Source organism: Pipistrellus kuhlii, unplaced genomic scaffold (assembly GCF_014108245.1).
Source record: "Pipistrellus kuhlii isolate mPipKuh1 unplaced genomic scaffold, mPipKuh1.p scaffold_m20_p_6, whole genome shotgun sequence".
NCBI lineage: Eukaryota > Metazoa > Chordata > Mammalia > Chiroptera > Vespertilionidae > Pipistrellus > Pipistrellus kuhlii.
This window is the reverse complement of record NW_023425562.1, coordinates 45,912,832-45,932,881: the sequence shown is the minus strand read 5'-3', so window position 1 is coordinate 45,932,881 and position 20,050 is coordinate 45,912,832. Positions and strand designations below refer to the sequence as shown.

The 20,050-nt window shown below is 44.7% G+C and overlaps 1 protein-coding gene and 1 non-coding gene across 3 annotated transcripts in view; one reads left to right on the top strand and one right to left on the bottom strand.

The window, feature by feature from the left end:
* The window catches only part of CCBE1 (collagen and calcium binding EGF domains 1), a 166,952-nt gene extending 156,635 nt beyond the window's left edge, over positions 1–10,317 (bottom strand). For both annotated transcript variants that reach the window (XM_036418581.2, XM_045574295.1), the window contains exons 1-2: positions 9,667–10,317; positions 9,193–9,273 (exon numbers count right to left, since the gene is read on the bottom strand). In XM_036418581.2, the coding sequence (XP_036274474.1) occupies positions 9,193–9,273; positions 9,667–9,797 (212 nt within the window). In that variant the 5' untranslated portion in view covers positions 9,798–10,317. The remainder of the gene's footprint in view (positions 1–9,192; positions 9,274–9,666) is intronic.
* Positions 10,318–15,796: 5,479 nt separating this feature from the next.
* On the top strand, positions 15,797–15,931 carry LOC118708548. Its single transcript, XR_004984623.1, has one exon. It is a non-coding gene; the product is annotated as a small nucleolar RNA SNORA20 (small nucleolar RNA).
* The last annotated feature ends 4,119 nt before the right edge of the window (positions 15,932–20,050 follow it).

Below are 20,050 nucleotides of genomic sequence, written 5' to 3'. Positions count from 1 at the left end.
ACAGTTGTTCATGTGGAAAATACAATTATTAATAATACAAGAATAAACTGTTTCACATACAACTATAATCTGACTTTTGCCTCGCCCTGTCTTGTATATAATGCAGTTGTGTAATGGTATGATGCTTTTTAGCCATATAAGGAAAACATATAACATTGCAACTCTGATTTAGAATACCTTTCATTGAAACTGAAACCGGTTTGGCTCAGTGGATAGAACATCAGCCTGGGGACTGAAAGGTCCCGGGTTCGATTCTGATCAAGGGCATGTACCTTGGTTGCGGGCACATCCCCAGTAGGGGGTGTGCAAGAGGCAGCTGATCGATGACTCTCATTGATGTTTCTGGCTCTCTATCTCTCTCCCTTCCTCTTTGTAAAAAAATCAATAAAATATATTTAAAAAATAAATAAATAGAATGCCTTTCATTGAAAATGACTTTTCCTAGACGTTCTTCAGGTAAAATATATATTATCATTTGATTTCTGAATGTGAAAAGTTTCCCCCTGTACATGAAGTTTATGGCTTCATAGGGTGGCTTTGAGTCATCAAAGCATGTGATGATCAATAAGTATGTTCGGGAATTAAGTAGGGCATTAGGGAAGGTGGGAGGACAGCCCTGGCCATCCCAGGATTGCTCAACAGGTAAGGAATGCTCACCTTGGGAATGCAGAAAAGCAGCAACGAATTAATACTTAACTACCTGCAATAAAACCCAGCTTCTTAATGTTCTGGCAAGTTACGTTTATTTCGCATATCACTGAGGAGGGATGATTCAATAAAGTTCCAGCTCAATAAAAACTATTAAGTGATTTAGCAAACCAAGTCACAGTCAACGATGCCCACTCAGACCAGGAGGTCCCATAACAATAAAATGAAGCGATACACAGGCAAAGGACCCAAAGATGAAGCTGACTAAATGCCCCCCGAGTCACCTCTTTGAGGACTCAGACCTGTGGACGAGGTTATGTGTGGCAGAGAAATCCACTCCTGGTCTCTGTGTTCTTCTGATGGTTCTTTAGAAGTTGGCAAGGGGCCAGATAGTAAATATCTGAGGCTCTGGGGTCCAAATAAGGTCTCAGTTGCATAGACTTTTCTTTTACAACTCTTTAAAAATGTAAAAAGCATTCATAGATCATGCATTGTATAAAAACATGCCATGGGCTCTACTTTGTCCATTCCTATTCTCTACACCAAACTCCCAGGGCCATATCTGAATGCAGAGGGCCCTCCTGGCATCCTCCCAGTTCAGGTTGACATTTGCCCCTTCCATTCCCAAAGATCTAAAGATGGGAGCTTTACCCTGATAGGAGTACACAGAAAGCACCCCATAGAAGGAGCCAAGAGGGAAAGGGTAAGAAGGGATATGAAGGCTGAGGATGGATGGGATCAAGTTTCTGAGATCATAAAGGGCATGGAAAGATGTTCTAGTTCCTGTTCTATCCCACCAAACAAGGAGGCAATGTATAGACCCAGACAAGCTCTCTCACACCTGCCACTGACTTGCACGGATCACCCCTTGAAGCCGGGAAGAAGATAAAGCACTCCTTTGCTCCATGGGGATTATCATGTAGACATTATAACACCACTCCTCCCCCGACAGGTGTTTCAGGTCCAGAAACTGTCCAGAAGGTCCTAATACATTTACAACAATAGGTCTATAATAGATCATTAGGAGTATCAGGGAATGTACTCTGCTTAAAGTTACTGTTGGAAAATACAAGGTGAACTGGCCAAAGTGTCTGTCCCTAATGGGCCAATTTTGATGCCACTGGCTACCTGTCAGGACACATGACCAGAGAATTCGCCACCCCCTGATAATGCTTTCACATTCCAATCATGCTTAGGAGAAACTTGTGGCATGTGATAATTTCTTGCTAACACTTCTTGCAGAAAAAAATCTTTGATTCCCACCAATCTCATGTTCTCGTGTCCCTCTTTGGACCTGTGGTGGTTCTTTTGTTGAAAGGGTACAGCTGGGCCACAGGAAATTTCAAGTCCCTAGCCCCCAAAATGTGATATTAATCAGATGTGTGCCAAAAACAACTTTCTTTAAAATGTCCCAAAGCTCATCTTTGGCTCAAAATTCCTTTACTGAAAGATAGGTTGGACTAAAATCCATAAATTCCACAATAACAGAAGTTCATTTTTTATCTGCTCTATTCACAGACATATTCCAAGTGCCTAGGAACTGTGCTTGGCACACAAAGCAAGCTCCCGGGTATTAGTTGAATAAATGAATGAAAATTGTTGGAAAAACTTTAAGAGTGGTGAATGGCTTCGTAGAAAAGGAAGAACCTAGCTTGGCAAAAGAGAAGCTGCAGATGTTATAGCAGTTTACTTTTTCATCCCCCAAATAAAAGCAATAAACTGAACAGACTGGAGACCTTTGTTCTCCCGATATTCTGCAACTGCCCCAGCAGGCAGACCCTCTAACGCACAAAAGTGAGAGTCCTGCTGAGCAGAGGGGTAGGAGCTTTCGGAAGCTGAACCCAATGACACGGAAACTACTGATTGAAATGCAAGTTTTCTCCTAAGAAGATCGAGTATTCTAAGACAAAGAAAGAGCACATTTGCTTTTTCCGGGTGCACCCACCCCAGCTTTACTTAGAAAAGATGAAGTGAAGTAATGTAGGAAGTCAGGCATCAACTACTTCAGGGACAATGAGAGTAGCAACTGGACCCGGACTCAAAGGACACAACAGTGAAAGCACAGCCTTTGTGGCCAGTTCAATTGTTAGCTGTTTCCTAACACGTTGTGTTGTGTCTCCAAGAATGAATGAAAAGTGATACAGAGGCTGCCCTGGCCAATGCCCGCTACCTTCCCTCCTCTAACACCTGTTCTTCAGCTTAAAAAATAAGAGAGTGTGGGAGGAAGCGGAATTCCCTTTGAAACTATCATCCTCCCCATCAAAGCCAGTGTCTATAGGGCAATTGTCAGGTGAGCAAGAATACCCAGGTCCTCTTCAGGCATTATTTAAAATAGCAAGCTCGTGGCATTACCAGAGCTGCCAGAATCAGCCCTGTACTAACTACATCAGCAGTTAAAATTAAGCCAGTCAAACTGGGAACCAATGTACACCCTGGCAGCACCTCAGAGAGGTGCAGGTAATCAGTTTGCTGCAAGGCCTCAAAGACCACATGATTATTTACTTGTAATGTTCACATATTCATTCTCATGGTCATTTGATAATGTGCATGCAGGACTGTCCAGGCACAGAGCTAACCTACAGGGATATAGTTGTGGTTGAGGGGACAGTTGATTCAGGTCCTCTGAGGGCTGACTGCCCAATGGGAGACAGGACCAGCAGAGGGAAACAGAGGCTGCCTTCAACATGCCTGTGACTTAGGCAGTTTTGCACAAAGCCGCCTTCACTTGTCCCCTGCTCTGTGCTTCCCAACATCTATTACCACTTTCTCCTTTACGTTAGGATGTCAACAGCTAAGATATAAATGCTTTTTGAAAGGGGGATCGCAGGCCCTAAAATAAGCCAACAATTATTCACAGAGCTGTCCTCCAGTGCCCACCCTGAGCTATGTGAGCCACAAGTCAGGGAGACAGCAGAAAGAGAGACCAAACTGCACTGAGGACTTAGTGATCTGATTTCTAGTCTTCTCTCTGCCAACAAGACTCCTTCATGACCCTCCCCAAGGGATTCACCTCTAAAATCCTCTAAAATGGGATAACTGGGCCTCTATCTGATCCTATGGTCACACAAGTTGGGCACCTTGAATGGTAGAAGGCAGGAAGCAAAGATATGTTCTTCTGTAACTTTCCCAATCTGGGCTACCCTACATTTGGAACAGCATCTAGAAGCAACTGGTGTGTGACTGGTACATAAACACCCTCAGTGTTTCTGGCTGTCATCAGAATTTGCATTTTCAAAAATGTCTACTAATAAGTCCCAAACTCACAAATAAAACTCAACAAATGAGCATCTACTATGCGTGCACTCACTACCCCAGACACAGGGAGATACAGGAGTGATCATGAAAGGTAATAGTTGTTTTGCACTTCCTACACATGTTAACTCATTTCATCTTCACGGTAACCCTATAACTCTAGTACTAATGTGATCCTCACTTTACCAAGGAGGAAATTAAAGCGCAGAGGTTAAGAAACTGTTCAAGGTCACAACACAAATGGTAGAGCTGGAATTCAAACCCTGGCCGAGTTTCTAACTATTGTGCATGTTTGACATTTCCGAAGTCCTCTGTAGGGACCCTGTGACCTACTAGATAGTGCATTCTCCAGGCTTTCCTGCAGCGTAGTCTTCGCTACAGTCCAATGCTCTCATCTGGCGATGCTGCTCTAATTAAGTGACCTTCTTGCTCACCAAATTCCAAGTAAACACATTTGCAAAAATATCACATTAACTTCCAAGTTTTAATAGGATTTGGCAATGCTGTTGTATTATCTCAAAGAGAAGTGGGAGGTTTGCCTCCCCGTGTCATAACTTCCTATGGGAACATGACCCTGAGCAAGAGCAGTGCCTAGTAAGACACCATTGCCTGAACAAATACAGCTGAGTGGCAGCTGGGGGCCTCCACTTGGAGGTCCATGAACCTCGACGCTGAAAATCGTAGCTAATGAAAGTTAGACAAACATCGAGCGCACTATGTTAAACAGCCATGCTAAAAAACAAAGCTGTGTTCTCTTACCCATAAACTCGCTCCCAGCTGTTTGAATCTTTCCCTGATCATTGATAGTATAGTATAAACTACATGACTTTGAACTCATTCATGTACCATGTGTGTTGGTTATAGTTTCAAAGGGCTTGTCTAAAAATCAAGTCTGTAAACTGTAACCAGGGACTGTAGCTTATTCTTCTGTGCTCATTTTCTAGGACTATTTTTTAAAAATATATTTTTATTGATTTCAGAGAGGACAGGAGAGGAAGAGAGATAGAAACAACAACGATGAGAGAGAATCATTTATTGGCTGCCTCCTGCACATCCCTACTGGGGATTGAGCCTGCAACCTGTTGCATATGCCCTTCACCAGAATTGAACCCAGGATCCTTGAGTCTGCAGACCGAGATTCTATCCACTGAGCCAAACCAGCTAGCGCTCTAGGACTATTTTAAGCTAGTAATAGATGTTCAATAAATCTGTAATAGATCAAAAAAGTTAACTAGGATGTTTATTAGACATAGTCTCACTCAGTAAAAACTGGATTTTACTGGCAATTCATACACATAACATATGTATTCCTTTTGTCTTATTTTAAAAAAGCCTTTAACATCTCCTTTTATTAATATGAGACCCATAAAAGGAATGTAAAGTTAAACACAAAACTTTTATTCAAGCTACATGGTTTGGGAAGTGGGGATGAGTGAAAAGGAAAGTCAGCTTGTGGGAAAAGCTTTAATAGTCACAGGAGGAGTAAGGCCATGATAGCTTATATGCTTCATTTGACTCTAATAAACTCAGCTAAATCGCACTCTAACTCTGACATCTTAGCTGGGAAAGAGTACCCAGTATGCCTTATGTCAGATGATAATGTGAAGTAAAATGAACTCTTGTTAAGGTGTCATTGGCATTCACTCAACAAGTGCTTAGTACATTTTGGGTATTGGCACAATATACATTGTCCTACAGCAGTGGTTGGCAAACTCATTAGTCAACAGAGCCAAATATCAACAGTACAACTATTGAAATTTTTGAGAGCCAAAAACCGACTTCTGCACATGAGCCACGAAGTTTCAATCGCACTGTACGTGCACACCTGCATGTAGTATTTTGTGGAAGAGCCACACTCAAGGGGCCAAAGAGCCTAATGTGGCTCAAAAGCCACAGTTTGTCAACTACTGTCCTAGAGAATCTCTAGATATAGAGATTTACCTATGATTAAGGTAAAATCCTACAAGGAAGGAAAGGTATACATGTATGAACTAATTTTGTGTAGAACATGATAATACAGAGTTAATTCTTTAAGACAGATCTTTAGGGCATGAACCACTATGGCCATGGTGAATGTTGGGACCCATCTAAATGGGTAAGTACCATGACCCAGGTTTCTATTAAACTGTCTTTTTGAATTTATAGTCACTTGAATTTAGTCTTCTTCCTTACTTAGATCCCAGGATCTGGAAAGTTTGGCCTCATCTATAGACACCTCTGGGAGGATAAAAGGGCCCAGACTTTGAAGTCAGACAAACTTGGGTTTGAATTGTGGCTCTCACATGCATTAACTGTGACTCTGGCAAGTTTACTTAATCCCTCTGAGTTTGGGTTCCCTCCTCTGCAAAACAGAATACAAATGCTACATTGTGGCTTTGAGGATAAGACAAGATGTATGCAAAGTGCATAGAACAGTGCTAAACACATAGTCAATCCTCAAGTTGTCATTACTTAACATATTGCAAAAGGTTAAAGCGGAGAGATGCTGCTTATGTGAAGCCACGTAGAAATGTATGGGGTGGGGGACAGGACAGAACAAAGACTATTCTCATTTTTTTCATCTCCCTATCTTTTTAGGTAGGAGATCAGATTTATTGCATCTACTATACTCATTTTAGTATTAAACCCATCCTCCATATCAATAATAATCATTAAGTCATTTTCAACAAGTTCAGTTCTTTCTCTCGTGCTCAAGTTGTTCACCTAAAGACAGCTAGTAAAGAGTGGACCTACATAATCAGATAGTGTTCCCAGAGCAGTAGCTTTGTTGAGGTACTTCCAGCTTACTTGGGGGTCATCTAAGAGCTGAAGAGTTGATTTCCTGGAAGGCTGTTTTTCGGTCTGGTTTAAAGTGAATGTGGTCCATCTGCAGAGCTCCCCCCCTCCCCCACTACTAAAGGACCAAGCTAAATGGGTTCACACCATGACCCAGTTGAGTGAGGAGCCTGGCTTCTACAGCAGAAGCTTCCCCAGCTTTAATCACATTTCATCAACCTGCAGGTTCTGGTTCCAGAGGTACAAGACTCTAACAAGCTTCCAGATGATGCCCACATGGCTGGTTTCCAGACCACGGAATTAGCAAGAGCCAGGATAACCACAATTCACAAACCAAGACGTACACTGTATGCCCCCATTCTTAGGGTTCAAAAACAAAATGGAGGCAGCAACTGCCAAGAAATTGCCTTTACAAAATGACTAACTTTGGGTGGGATGTACTGATTGGATGACCTGAGATAGCTTTTAAACTACTGGAACTGCTCTGTATTGTCCCTGAGTGGAGGTTGCATGGATGTACACATATAGAACTGCAGAGTTTCAATTTGTGTGCTCAATGTCACTTATAACTCAATTTTGGGGGGAAAACAGAAAATAAAGGAATGAGAATACAAAGGAAAAAAAGCACTAAATTATGGAAGTAGTGTTAAATCAATGGAGTATTCCTAGAACTTTCAGTCCCATAAAGTAATTTAAACACAAATAACTGAATATTCATGGGACCATTCTCTCCAGCTGGAAACATCCTCTCCCATTCCTCTTAGTGGAAACACATCGAGACACTGTTCGTGTCTCTTGCCGAGAATCTAGGTATGAAAGAAACCCTGCTGTTTAAAAATCTGAAGGGAAAAAGAAATGACAGTAACAGTAGTAACAAATGAAGTGAGCTTAGGACACTCAGCAGGCACTCCTGAAAACTGGACATGCATTCTGTAACTCGCTAATTTACGTGCAGTTGGTCCTTCAGGCTCTGAACAAATGAGCAAACCCCTTCAGGGACACTTTCCATGTTAAATTAGAGGCTTTATACCATGGTGATAGGAAAACAATGGGTCCAAAGAAATACTGTGGTCGTGTGGATGAAACACGGGGCTAGAACCAGGCAAGCAATTCTGGTGCCAGTACCACCAAGTCATTTCACCAGCTGGGTGACCTTGCTTACCTAGTTAACCTCACCCAGTCTTTACCTGTCCTCCTCCTTCCCTAACCCTCATGTATTTTGTTTAGTGGACACACACACACACACACACACACACACACACACACACACACACCATGTCCTGGAGACAGCAGCCCTTCCCAAGGAGTGACTATTGATTCTCCTAAAAGGCCAAGGACAAATTTTAAAGCATCATACCTGGCATAACTGATGGCGCCTTTGTACCACTAAACCGATCAACCCTGAATCCACTTATACCAGAATCTTTGAGCCCGTGAAATACCATGTTTCTTAAAGCTGAAAACAATCATGGTTGGTTCATTTGCTATGACATTATAAATTTCCTTTTCTTTCAAGTTCATCTCTGGGGATTGCAGTGTTAGCTAGTACTACCCAATATTTATCCTGGCACCCCACACAGTGTACAGTTCCCATAGACAGAGATGAGTCCAGTGTGTACGGGGGAATCCCCGTATCTTCCACAGCACCTTTAGAAAGCAGGCAACAAATATACGCTCATGGGTGCATGTCTCCTGCATGCAGTGAGAGCACTGGAGTAGAAGCCAAGAGCACATGATGAAAAACACATCAACCCTCACCTCCAAAAAGCTGCATGCAGGAAACAGTGCCTCCCCTTCCTTTTGTTGAAACACACACACACACACACACACACACACACACACACAAAAATGCTGGGGAGCATTTTCTGAACTACAGATTCCCTAGCTCCATCCAGGCTTCGTTTTAACAAGCAGCAGGTGACTGATTTACCAAGCACCCAGGTGGTCTGTGGGCCATGCTTTAGGAGACTGTCCCTCTTCTTGTTGGCTCAATAATCTTGACATTTGTTTTTTGTTTTTGTTTTCAATCAATACAACCATCTCTCCACCCCTTTGCCCACAGAGGTCCTGACGGTATTACATTCTGTCCTGGCAGAAGGTCACGAGACAGCCCAAGGCCAAGTATTTATTTGTTGATGCTATGTTTTCAAAACAAGATACGAAAGCAGCCATTCGTCTTTGCCTCGCTGTTTACAACCACCATCCGATCCACTTTCCTTATAAACTTTCCACCTCTTTCCCCTCCAACCTCTGCCACGCAAATATTCCCGAGACCAGTAAACAGCCTCCGGACCTTAGGGCCAGACTCCAGGCCCTGCTGCCCTGGCCCAGAAAACACAGAGAAAGGTTTGCACGGAGATGTCACCCAGCGCGTCCCAGCACCACTGTGGCACGCCCCCTCCCCACCTCACCCCCCACTCCAATGCCCAAACCCACCTCCAATCCCGTTCTTTGCAGCTCCGCCTTCCCACAGCCAGGGTGCCAGGCGGCGGCGACAGGACACAGCCTGAGGCTTACCTGAAACACGTGGTGAGCTCTCCCGAGGCCTTCAGACACGGGTATTTGGTCGTGGCGATTTTGTTTTCTGAGCAGACTTCCCTACGAAAAAGTTAGGCAAAGTCGTTGACTCTCCACGTGAGAGCGCAGGCCAGTGCGCGCTGGGGATCAGGCGCGCGGAGCAGACACTGGTTCCGAGCGCGGACGCCCAGCGGCCTACGGCCAGGGTCCCCCCTATCGAACCCAGACCCCGGGGCACAGGAGCTGAAGAAGTCGGTCACAGGAGAGGGGCAGGAGTAGGGGACAGAGGTCTCACAGATGGGGGGAAGCCCGGGCTGATGGATTGGAGGCTGTCACCCCCGGGCAGCGCTGAGAGCCGCCGGGACCGTTGAGCGCCCAGCCCGTGACGGATGGTTGGATGGATGATGGCGAGTGTGCGGGTCGCCTGCACCCCGAGCGCCTGGCGTGCACCCTTCAGGGACCGGCAGCGCTTACCTGTCGCTGTTCTCGGGCTCCTCGCGGTAGCTCCACGTGTGTCCCAGCGCCAGGAGCAGCAGCAGCGGACCCAGGCTCTTGCCCAGCTGCCCCGTCGCCGCTCCTCCCCGGCTCGGAGGTGGCGGCACCATCGGGGACGCTCCCGACTTCTTCCAAGCGCCGGAGCCCTCTGCCCGCCCTGCGCCCGGCTCCTCCGCGCCCGCCGCCGCCGCCGTCTCTCTCCCCGGCAGGGGGCGCCGGAGGGCAGGGGCGTTTGCGCCACCTGCGAAGGCACAGGGGCTGGGCTGCTGTGGCGCTGGGGGGCTAGGCTAGGAGCTGGGGTGCAGCGCGCAAATTCCGTAGACCGGCTGATGAACAACCTAGGGTGGCGGGCGGGGTCCAGGTCTCCTTGGCCGGGATGGCCACACCGTCACCAGACTCGCTGGATGGACTCAGCCGTGGGCTGCGCTCTCCTCCTTGCCTCTGTCCTCGGCTATGTGGAGCGCAGGGTGAGGAAAGCGGGCGGCTGCACGCATCTTAACACCAGGGTCGCTCCACCAAGAGGAGGAGGAGGAGCCGCTTCTCCCCTAGGGAAAAGGGGGGCCGAGGAGTTAACACGCTTCCTTCCTGTCGTCAGTTGGCTTCTTAAGACCAGGATCAGGACGTGGGCTTTCCCGTCGCCGTTTTCCCTGGACGGAGGAAGGAGGTGGTGGGGAGACTACGGCTGCTTTTGCAAACTGCCTGTCATGCCGGATCGCTACTCTGCCTCCCTTAGAATCCCAGGAGAAAGCTGCCCCCCTTGCTTCGCTTCATTCGTTAGCAGAGCCGCTGGATTCAGTAATGAGCTCTCAGCGGCTCTTTCCAGGGGTTTTTAAATCCTCTTACCCTGAGCTGCTTGAATGCTGTTTATATGTCACACGTGAGAGCTGGAAACTCCGGGAAGATCAGGTGAGAGACTGAAGTCCACCCCTCAATTCCCTCCAGTTAACACAGCGGGGTAGCCTGAAAACCAGGCTGGGGGCGTCCATCAGTGCATTTGGTGGGGATTCCTCTGTAAGTCGTATATGTCTGCATTTTAACACTTTATTGCACGTTGGGAGTTCTCTTCTGATAAAGAGAAGCTCGTGATATAAACGCGCCCCGAAGTGCCAAGCAACTGTTCTGGCCCAGAGATGGCAGGAAGAGCACGAGGTTGTAATGTCTAATTCCACCCCTAGGACCCTGAGGCGAGAGGTAGCCTGTCACAAGTTGTGAGGATGCTAACTGGTTGGGTAGACAGGTGTTTTGATTCAAAATAGTCTGATCAACTGAGAATGGCCGTGCCTGTCACATATGCCTCAACATTTTTAATAGCAGTGACATCCTCGTGCCTCCGTAGATACTTCTGTGTTTTCCAAAGGTTTTTCCACATTTCTGATTTTATTTGACACTCACAGTAGTTCTTGAAGCTACGAGTCTGACTTTTTGGTTCAGTGAAGTGTTTTTCACCCCCTGCAAATCTTATCTAGACATGGAAGACCATAAACTACACAGGTATTTAAATACGGCACTACACAAAATAAGTGTATTTCCACGTTGTGATTCAGAGGGTACTTCAGATGTTTGCAAAACCTGAGAGTGGCCGGTATGTAGTCAGAAAAGAGAAAACACCATAGATTCAAATCCAGGCTGTGAGTTTCCTAGGTGTGTGGACTTGGTCAAGTTACCTTGAAACTCAGTTTTCTCATTTGTACAATAAAATGGGGAAACCTCCCTCAAATATTTGTAAGTATTAAATGAGGTAATGCCTATAAAGCATTTTTTATCGTGCCAGGGGTATATTGAATGCTCAGTAGACATTAACTATTTTTTGTGTGTGTGTTTTTTGTTTGTTTGTGTTTTTTTGTTTGTTTTTTTGTTTTGTTTTGTTTTGTTTTTTTGCATAAATCATCGCACAGAAATTTCTGTTTTAACTTTTAAGCTTCCCCTTTCTGGCTATAAAAGAGTTTATTTAACAACAGTTGTTTGGGTTCCTAAAGAGACATGCATCTGAAAAATAAACCCATCCTAGAATTTACAGAGACCGTGTCACTCCCAGATTGACCCACAAAAGTGTTTAATCTTCATCTTGCAGGGAAGAGGCCATTCTCTAGCACAGTGGTTCTCAACCTTTCTAACGCCTCGACCCTTTAATACAGTTCCTCGTGTTGAGGTAACTCCCAACTATAAAATTATTTTCATTGCTACTTCATAACTGTAATTTTGCTACTGTTATGAATCATAATGTAAATATCCGTGTTTTCCGATGGTCTTAGGCCACCCTGCTAGTGGTTCTCAACCTGTGGGTTGAGAGTCTAGCGGGTCCTGTTTTTATTTGCTTACCCATTACTCTATTTTAATATCTTGTTATCTCCCCCCCCCCCATCATTACTCCTTTTTTTCTACTGCAGCATTGTGGATGCTAATTCTGCAAATAATAGAGACCGGTATAGGAGATTAGCTGTCAGCTTCATTAAATAGTAAGCCACATATGGGGACACGCAGCATTGCAGAAAAAATAACTCGGGCTGCAGATGATAAAAGCAAAACTGTCCATATGCACAGCTGTGTGGCAGAAGACTGGGGACCGAGCCAACTTTGCTGCTTCCTTATTTTCAGCCTCTCACACTGAGCACAGATAAGAACGAGGTGTCAGAGAAGGTGCCCCGGCCACGCAAACAGCCCGGGTTTGCCAAGGGAGAGTGGTCGGAGCATTTATGAAGGAGGTGAGCTGCAGCAGAGACCTCTTGAAAACTTTTGCCTGGAGGCCTGGAACTTAAATGAATTGGGAGCTACTGGCAGTGTGACATTCAGCTTGGGGCTCGAGGTGCCAGCGAGAGAGCAGAGCCAAGCAGAAGGGGATGTGACTGGCCATGTATGGATAACAGTCCCCTGAGGAGGTAAACACTCCCATAAAAGACAAAGCCTGCATCTGCTCAACCTGCAGCCTGCATGGGACACATGTCAGAATGAGGCTGAGTGTAATAGGGACCTCCAGGGTCTTAGGTTTGCTCTCCTGACACCCTAACTCTCTCCCTCCCCATTTCCTTGTTACAGAACAGAAAGTTCATCCCCTTGGCACTAGCAGAGCCCAAGAACTCGATACCTGAGAACTGCAGTGGAGAAATATTGGCTCTTTTGTAATGAGTGGTGCCATCCAGGAGTACGGGAAGCTAATGCTCAAAGCCCAAATCCCCCAATGAAATGTAGGTTACAGATGACATAGGGCAAAGTCAAGGGGTTTGGGTCTTGCTGGGAGCTGATTGGCCGGAGGTGAGGAAAGGGTGGCGAATCATTTCTTCAAGTCTTAAGGACAGCTCTGAGGTCCTTCCCAGCGTCCCTCTGTCTGGTTCTTGGACAAGTAGCCAGGGGGGTTGTTTCCTCTTAGGGCTCAGGAGCTGAAACACAACTTACGTCAAGAAGTTTATCTTTAGCTGCCAGGGGTCTGGACCTGGGACCATTAGGCAGGTCTGGTCAACCTTCCTCCGCTGCCTCAGGGGGAGCTGATTATTCGGGGCAAAGACCAGGTCCCTGAGGGATATAGACAGAGAGACAGAGATGATTTCTAGAGCTGGAATTTAAAACAAAATTTAGTCCAAGCCCGGAGGACCCTCGGTTTCCCTCTCCTCCCTGAAACCCTGGGTGAGCGGACTCGCCTCCTGCCTCTTCCTTCGGAGTGTTACAAAGATTAATGATACGGACCTGAGAGCTCCCCAGGGGAGGCCCTGCATGATTATTTCTTTTCAGCATACCACTCTGCGATGTTTTCCACATAGACCTGTCAGCTCCCCTGAAACAAACCAGAGAGTGGATAGTTATACAGTTTACCTTGCTCGGGGCTTGTGGGCATGGGCTGTGCTGTGTTGGGCTCCCTGGTGGCCCGGGTGTTGTTAAGGGCCACTGAGTGTTGTCTGGGGGCAGTGGGGTGGGGATGGGGAGACCGGCTGCAGAATACAGAGGCCAGCATACAAAGCCAACGGGAAAGAAAAAAAGAAAAGAAAAGCTAGGGATGTTGAGCAGAGTGTCCTTCTAAATAAAATCAGTGGCCTCTTTCACTCATTTTTTTTTTTACCTTTTTTTTTTTTGAGGCCAAATTGACATATGACATATTATGATAGTTGCAGGTGTACCATATAATGATTTGATTTTGTATACATTGCAAAGTGACCACCACAATAAGTCCCTTTAACATCCACCACCACACAAAGTTACAGATTTTTCTTGTGATGACAGCTTTTAAGATTTACTCTCTTAGCAATTTTCAAATATACGATATTGACAGTAGTCACTATTTGTATATTACATTCCCTTGATTTATTTATTTTATTTTATACCTGGACATTTGTACCTTTGTATCATTCATCTTCACCCATTTTGCCCACTCCTTTTCAAGAAACCCCAGGATCTCATTTGGAGACAATCAACATAGTATCACAAGAGAAAGATCAATAAAAAATTTAAAAAAAGTTACCTCTAAAGAGAAAAACACACACCACTAATTAGGAGCACAAATCATTTTGCTATTGCTTGTTTTAAAATGTCCTAATTAAAAGGATTTCTGGTGGCTGACAAAAATACTATTATACAGTATGTATATTTCTGTGCATATTTAGACATATTATGATAGCATAGAGCAAGATTGAATGAAGCAATTAAGGCAAAGGGGGGGGGAATCAAGACTGAATAATAAAATGAAGCTACAGGATTGTATAAGCAGAGAGTCCTGTGCTGTTTAAAGTTGATCACACTCAATTCTCAGGTTCTCAGAAGTCTATTCAGGATAATTACATGATCAGTTATAAGTTTCAAGGTAGTCATAAAGGAAAAACCTATAATTCCTCAAAAAAATTTACAGATTTTTTTTTTTCTGTAGATCTCCTTGAAATGTTACAACAGTCACCTACTGTCAGGTAAATGTCTTTCATAGAAACAAGACTCAACAAGCACGGGTCGAGTTCCTACTGAATTGTGAGTGATGTACATACAGCACAGGTTGCCCTGAGTTTTGATGGACAGACGTAGAGAAGTAGGGCTACACCTTGAAAAATGGTAATGTGTGTCAATTTCCAAGCCATTGTGAGGAAATGCTGGAGGCAACAACAATCAAACTTGTTAACACAGTAAAAGGTCATTAAAGTCCTGCTTTTGGGGTGTGTACATTATCTTTGCACTTACTCTACCTTAGTTTTAACTTGCAGTATACTGAAGCTATCGGTCTCTGGAATTTCCTCCCAAGACAGAAAGAAACACCTGATTCCTATGTTTGTAACAAAAATCAAACCATTTTTGCTTAACTTAGAAATAAAAGCAAATTTAAAAGATTAGTTAGCCTTATCTGTATACAAGCTGTGGAAAGAAAAATGTTCGAACCATACCAAAAAAGACACCCTTCTTGTTACTTGGTTGAATGTCTCAACAACAACAAAAAAAAAAATCAAAAAAAGTATTCGTGTGATTTGAGTATCATGTTCTTTAAAGTTCTGATATGGATTCCCTGTCTCAGGTTTCTTCCGAACCAGGAGCTCCTTGAGGCAATAGGAGCTGGCTGTCTTGACCAGGGAGAACTAACTGTAGGACCAAACCCTGGGTTTCTAGGAGAACCGGGTTTAACACCACTCAGTTCTGTAGCTCCTTCCGGGACAAGTGGAGACAGCAGGACATGCGGTTGGGATGGCGCCATCTCTGTGGTCCCCACGGCCTGAACAAGGGAGGGTAAGGGGCCAGCACGGAGGCAGGGCTGCTGGCCCATACGACAGAGTCTCAGATAGAGGAAAGGGTGTTGGGACTCTCCCAGGATTTATGAGCTGGCTCCTTTGAGTGTGTCAACTCCAATCCCACAGCGTCTCTGCTTTCCTTATGCAGAGCTAATTCTGTTTATATGCCTTAACCCCTTGAGGGTAAGAGTTCTTATTTGATATTTAGTGAGAGCTGGGAGATACTCAGCCCTGTAATATGGCGTAAAGCCAGGGTGACAGGTAATAAGAATGTAGACTTGGAAAGTTTTCTGATCTGAGCATGGGTACTTGGTATCCTTAAAAACAATGTTTTCCTCAGGATAGGAGGTTGACTTTACCTCCATCCTTTAAAAAATGGACTTTGAGAAAGTTGGCTTCCCATTTATTTGCTGCTGTAGCTTCCCATTTATTTGCTGCTGTAGTCTTTTCAGTGGTATGAGCAGTTATACGCATGGGATAAAACAACATTAGACCACTGTCAATTGAGATGGAGTAACCATTTCATCTCTTCTGCATGCATGGTCTAGACATATGTAAAAAAAAAAAAAAAAAAAAAAAAAAAAAAAAAAAGAAAGAAAGAAAGAAAGAAAGAAAGAAAGAAAGGAAGGAAGGAAGGAAGAAAGAAAGTTGGGAAGTGGGAAGAAATTAGGTTTGAAATCCTGTTCTTCCACCTAAAACCTCGAGGATGCTGAGCAAATTGCATAGCCATCCTGGGACTGTTTATCCTTAAAAAAAATATAGAAGCGACAATCTCCAAGTCAGGATCGCTGAAAAGAGTAAATGAGATATATAACAGGCATGAATTCACATTGGAGATGGTGATAGCTAATGCATTTTAATTGCTTTTCTTCAATAATGTGGATGTGATTATGCAGTTATCCACCCTGTCTCATCTCATTTGCTTTGTGTAAGAGATACGTTGTGAAGTGGATGGCCAGCATGGAGATGCCCTGTCACAGAACAGACTAAACTAAACTGCTGGGTTGATATTGGTGTCGTTTCCACTGTGCTTTAGTTAGACGCTGGGGAGGGATTGAGGCTCTGGGTAAGTGAAATCAATAACAGTGGCTGGAGATTATAATGTAAATATTTCCCAGGGAATAATAGCTGTGCTTCTGGGTACTGTGTCTGCCTGACTTTCATACATTCTAAATGAAATCATGGTTTAAATGTAAAGGAGCTGGCTAGTGAAAACCCAGCTGAGCTCAATTCTAGAATGGAGCAAAACCTTTCTTCAAAGCTATCCATTGGTGGGATTGAGTTGTTCCTGTGCAGCTTAACCGGGTCAGGCCTGGAAAATTTGCACCAGTGTAAAGGGCCTCTGCCTGAGGAGGCCACAATCTCCCAGCAGGGCAGATATGGTTTAAGAAAATGTTTTAGTCCTAATAGGTTTGCTCCATGGTTAGAGTGTCAACCCACAGACCAAAGGGTCACAGGTTCGATTCCCTGTCTAGGGCATGTTCCTTGGTTGTGGGTTTGCTCCCTGGTAGGGGCACAGGGCATGCGCAGGAGGAAACCAATCAATGTGTCTCTCTCACATCAATGTTCTCTCTCTCCCTCTTTCTCTCTCCTCCTCCTCCACTTCCTCCTCCTCTTCCTACTCCTTCTTCTCTTTCACTCTCTCTGAAAATTAATGGAAAAAATATCCTCAGGTGAGGATTAAAAGTCAAACAAACAGAAAGATAATAGAGAAAACATTTCAAGCCAATTGTGTAGCAACATTTTAGAGTTCAAGTTAAACATTGTTAGATTCTATTAGAACATGGGATGCATGAACTAAAATGACACCTATTCATGATATAATACCAAAAAAGCCACATTCCTGCAAACTTTTAACGGATTGTGATAATTTTCCAAGAATTTAACACAAAGAATCGTTTTTGAGCACTTGAGACAAAGCACAAAGCTTTTAGTCCTTATTATAGTCTTCTGTCACTATTATTTGCATTTTACAGATGAGGAAACTGAGGTAGAGATTGCAATTAATTTGCCTCAGATACAGAGTTATGAGTAACTGAGCAGGGTTTAAATTGGGGCATTTTGGACCCCCAGGCCCATGCTCTCACCACTACACTAAGTATCTGGGCAGTTTTGTCCTAAGAGACAAACTGCATCCTGGAAGTTTGTACAGGGGTATAACGAGAACCAGGGAAGCCAAATGACTGCCACCATAATCCATAACCTTAAGGATCTACCGTATTATGGTTCATGCTCAGTTACAATATAATCCTTCTGCTGCTCTATGCCAACCCATTTGCCATGAGTTCTCACCTTTGTGTATCAGCTGACCCCTCTCTTTGCAACAGAGCTGAGCTAGATGCCCCAGACTGTCCTCATGGGGCAGACAACCTGCTGACTTATGTGGGCATGTGGCAGAACTCTTAGAGCTCAGAACTTTTGGAGCTCCAGCACGTTTGCAAACCATGCTTCCAGTTCTATTCCTGGGCCTCATACTGGTCTTTCTCAGATCTAGAACTGACACAGAATTTAGAGATTAGGAAAGCTCTTTCTAGGTTGGGGGAAACATTTCTGTCATCATTACAAAGAAATACCTAGGCAAATTGTTTTTGAAAACTTCAGAGTCCTGCATAGTCCCATGCAATGTCCTTCCAACTGGACACTGATTCTTCTCAAAGATTCAGAAAGAACAGAGGAGGGTAAGCAGTTGCAATCAAAGTTGGAAGAGTTTGGGATCTCCCCCACCCCCAGCTCTCAGAGGCTGTGGGCTAGTCTGCAGGGGATGTTTAGGATCAGCATGGGTTTGCATTCCTCAGTTCTAATCTTCACCAACAAAGCAGAAGCCCCAAGGAATGCCAGATAAAATAAGCTGCCTTGGTTCAGATTCCCTTTTGGTTGGGGCCTATCTGAACAATTGTTTGCCTACTTTCTGCTTGATCAGTGATGTTTAGACCTGAGTGTATCTTTTTTGTGTTGTTTACTTGGTTTGATTGCTGATGAGCATCCTGACAATTCATCAAAAAGGGAGTTTAGGCCTTTCGAATGTTCCCTGTTCCAGCATTTATCTATGGTATAATTATAATGAGCCTGAAAGTCATGTGTATGCTGTTTGACATGTATTTGGCTTTCGAACCTTCACCTCCTGATAGAAGATTAATGGGCCCTGACCCTTCATGTCAGGAACCCATCATTAAACCCCACGAGTGACCTGCTTTGAAGTCAATTCCCTCTCAGGCTGCATCCTTCCTTCTTGGCCCATCATCCCTAATTTCCTTTTGAGTCCTGTTTGTGCTTTTGGCTCCTCTCCTTGTTCATCCCTCTCTTTCATCAATCATTTTGCTCTAATTCCTCCTTTGGTCAGATTCTGCCCTTTCACCCACCAACTTTCACTTTCTATCTCCTTATCTTATCTGTGTTATTTTCTTTCCCCTACTCTGCTGTTCCTTAGTGTCCATCCCTCCCAAAGTACCCAAGCATCAAGTATTCCCCCCCAATCTTATGTCTTCTTCAAAATTACTGGTTCTCAGCTTGCCAGTGGCTGAAAATCAGCACAGATGTTAACCTGGGTTCAGGAACCTTGGTACTTGAGTTCTGGCTAAGAGAAGAATTCAGAGCCAAGATTACAGCTATGAAAGATAGTTTGTTTAGGAAGTCACAAAGGTAGAAGTGAGCTCAGGAAAGCATGTACAGCTTAGGAGAAAGAGAGAGACAAAGAACAGAGAAAATGTGCCTGTAGGTCAGAAGTTGGGGAAAGGTTCCCAGCACACGGGGAGTGGGGAGGGAGAATAGTGCAACCTGGGAAAGATGAGGGGTGGGGAAAGGCTCGGGCATGCCCCATAGAGAGAGCCTACCTGGGTCCCTGTACCAAGGACTTTTATTTGGGGGCTTCAGGGGGGAATCAGCTTTCCAGGTTTGCTCTCCTCATGGTCTCCACTAACTGGTGGGTGCCAGGGCAGGGGGTCATTGGTCATTGTAGCTGGTTCTTATGTCAGCTATGGCATCACATGGAGTGGTTTTGCTGCAAGGACTTGTAGTTTCGCCCCTTGCTAAGCACCTAGGGGTCTCCAACCTGGTGACCCTCTGCACGCAGCTATAGTTCCTCCTTTGCTCATGCCTAACTGCCTGCTACAAACTGGGGCACAATTTATCACCCCATAGAAATTTGGCAATGGCCGAATTTTAGTTGCCACAACTGGGGAGGTGGGTGCTGCTGACCTCCAGTGGGTAGTGGCCAGGGTGCTGCTCAGCCTTTTGCAGTGCACAGGCAGCCCCCTCTCACAACAAAGAATTGTCACGGTCAAGAGGTCAATCATGCCTGAGACTGAGAAATCCCACCCTAAACAGACATCTGTATCTTTCAACTCTATTTTTATCTCCTGTTTTCAAATCCCAGTTACTTAATCTCTTTCCTTCCTTGGCCACCCTGTCATTTATTTCCCATATTCTCTCTCTTGTATTTTTTAAAATATTTTTTATTGATTTCAGAGAGGAAGGGAGAGGGAGAGAGATAGAAACATCAATGATGATAATCATTGATGGGCTGCCTCCTGCACGCCCCCTACTGTGTATTGAGCCCACAACCTGAGCATGTGCCCTTGACCAGAATCAAATCTGGGACCCTTCAGTCCTCAGGCAAACACTCTATCCACTGAGCCAAACCGGCTAGGAAAGTGGTTGGCAATGGGCTAGGGCTA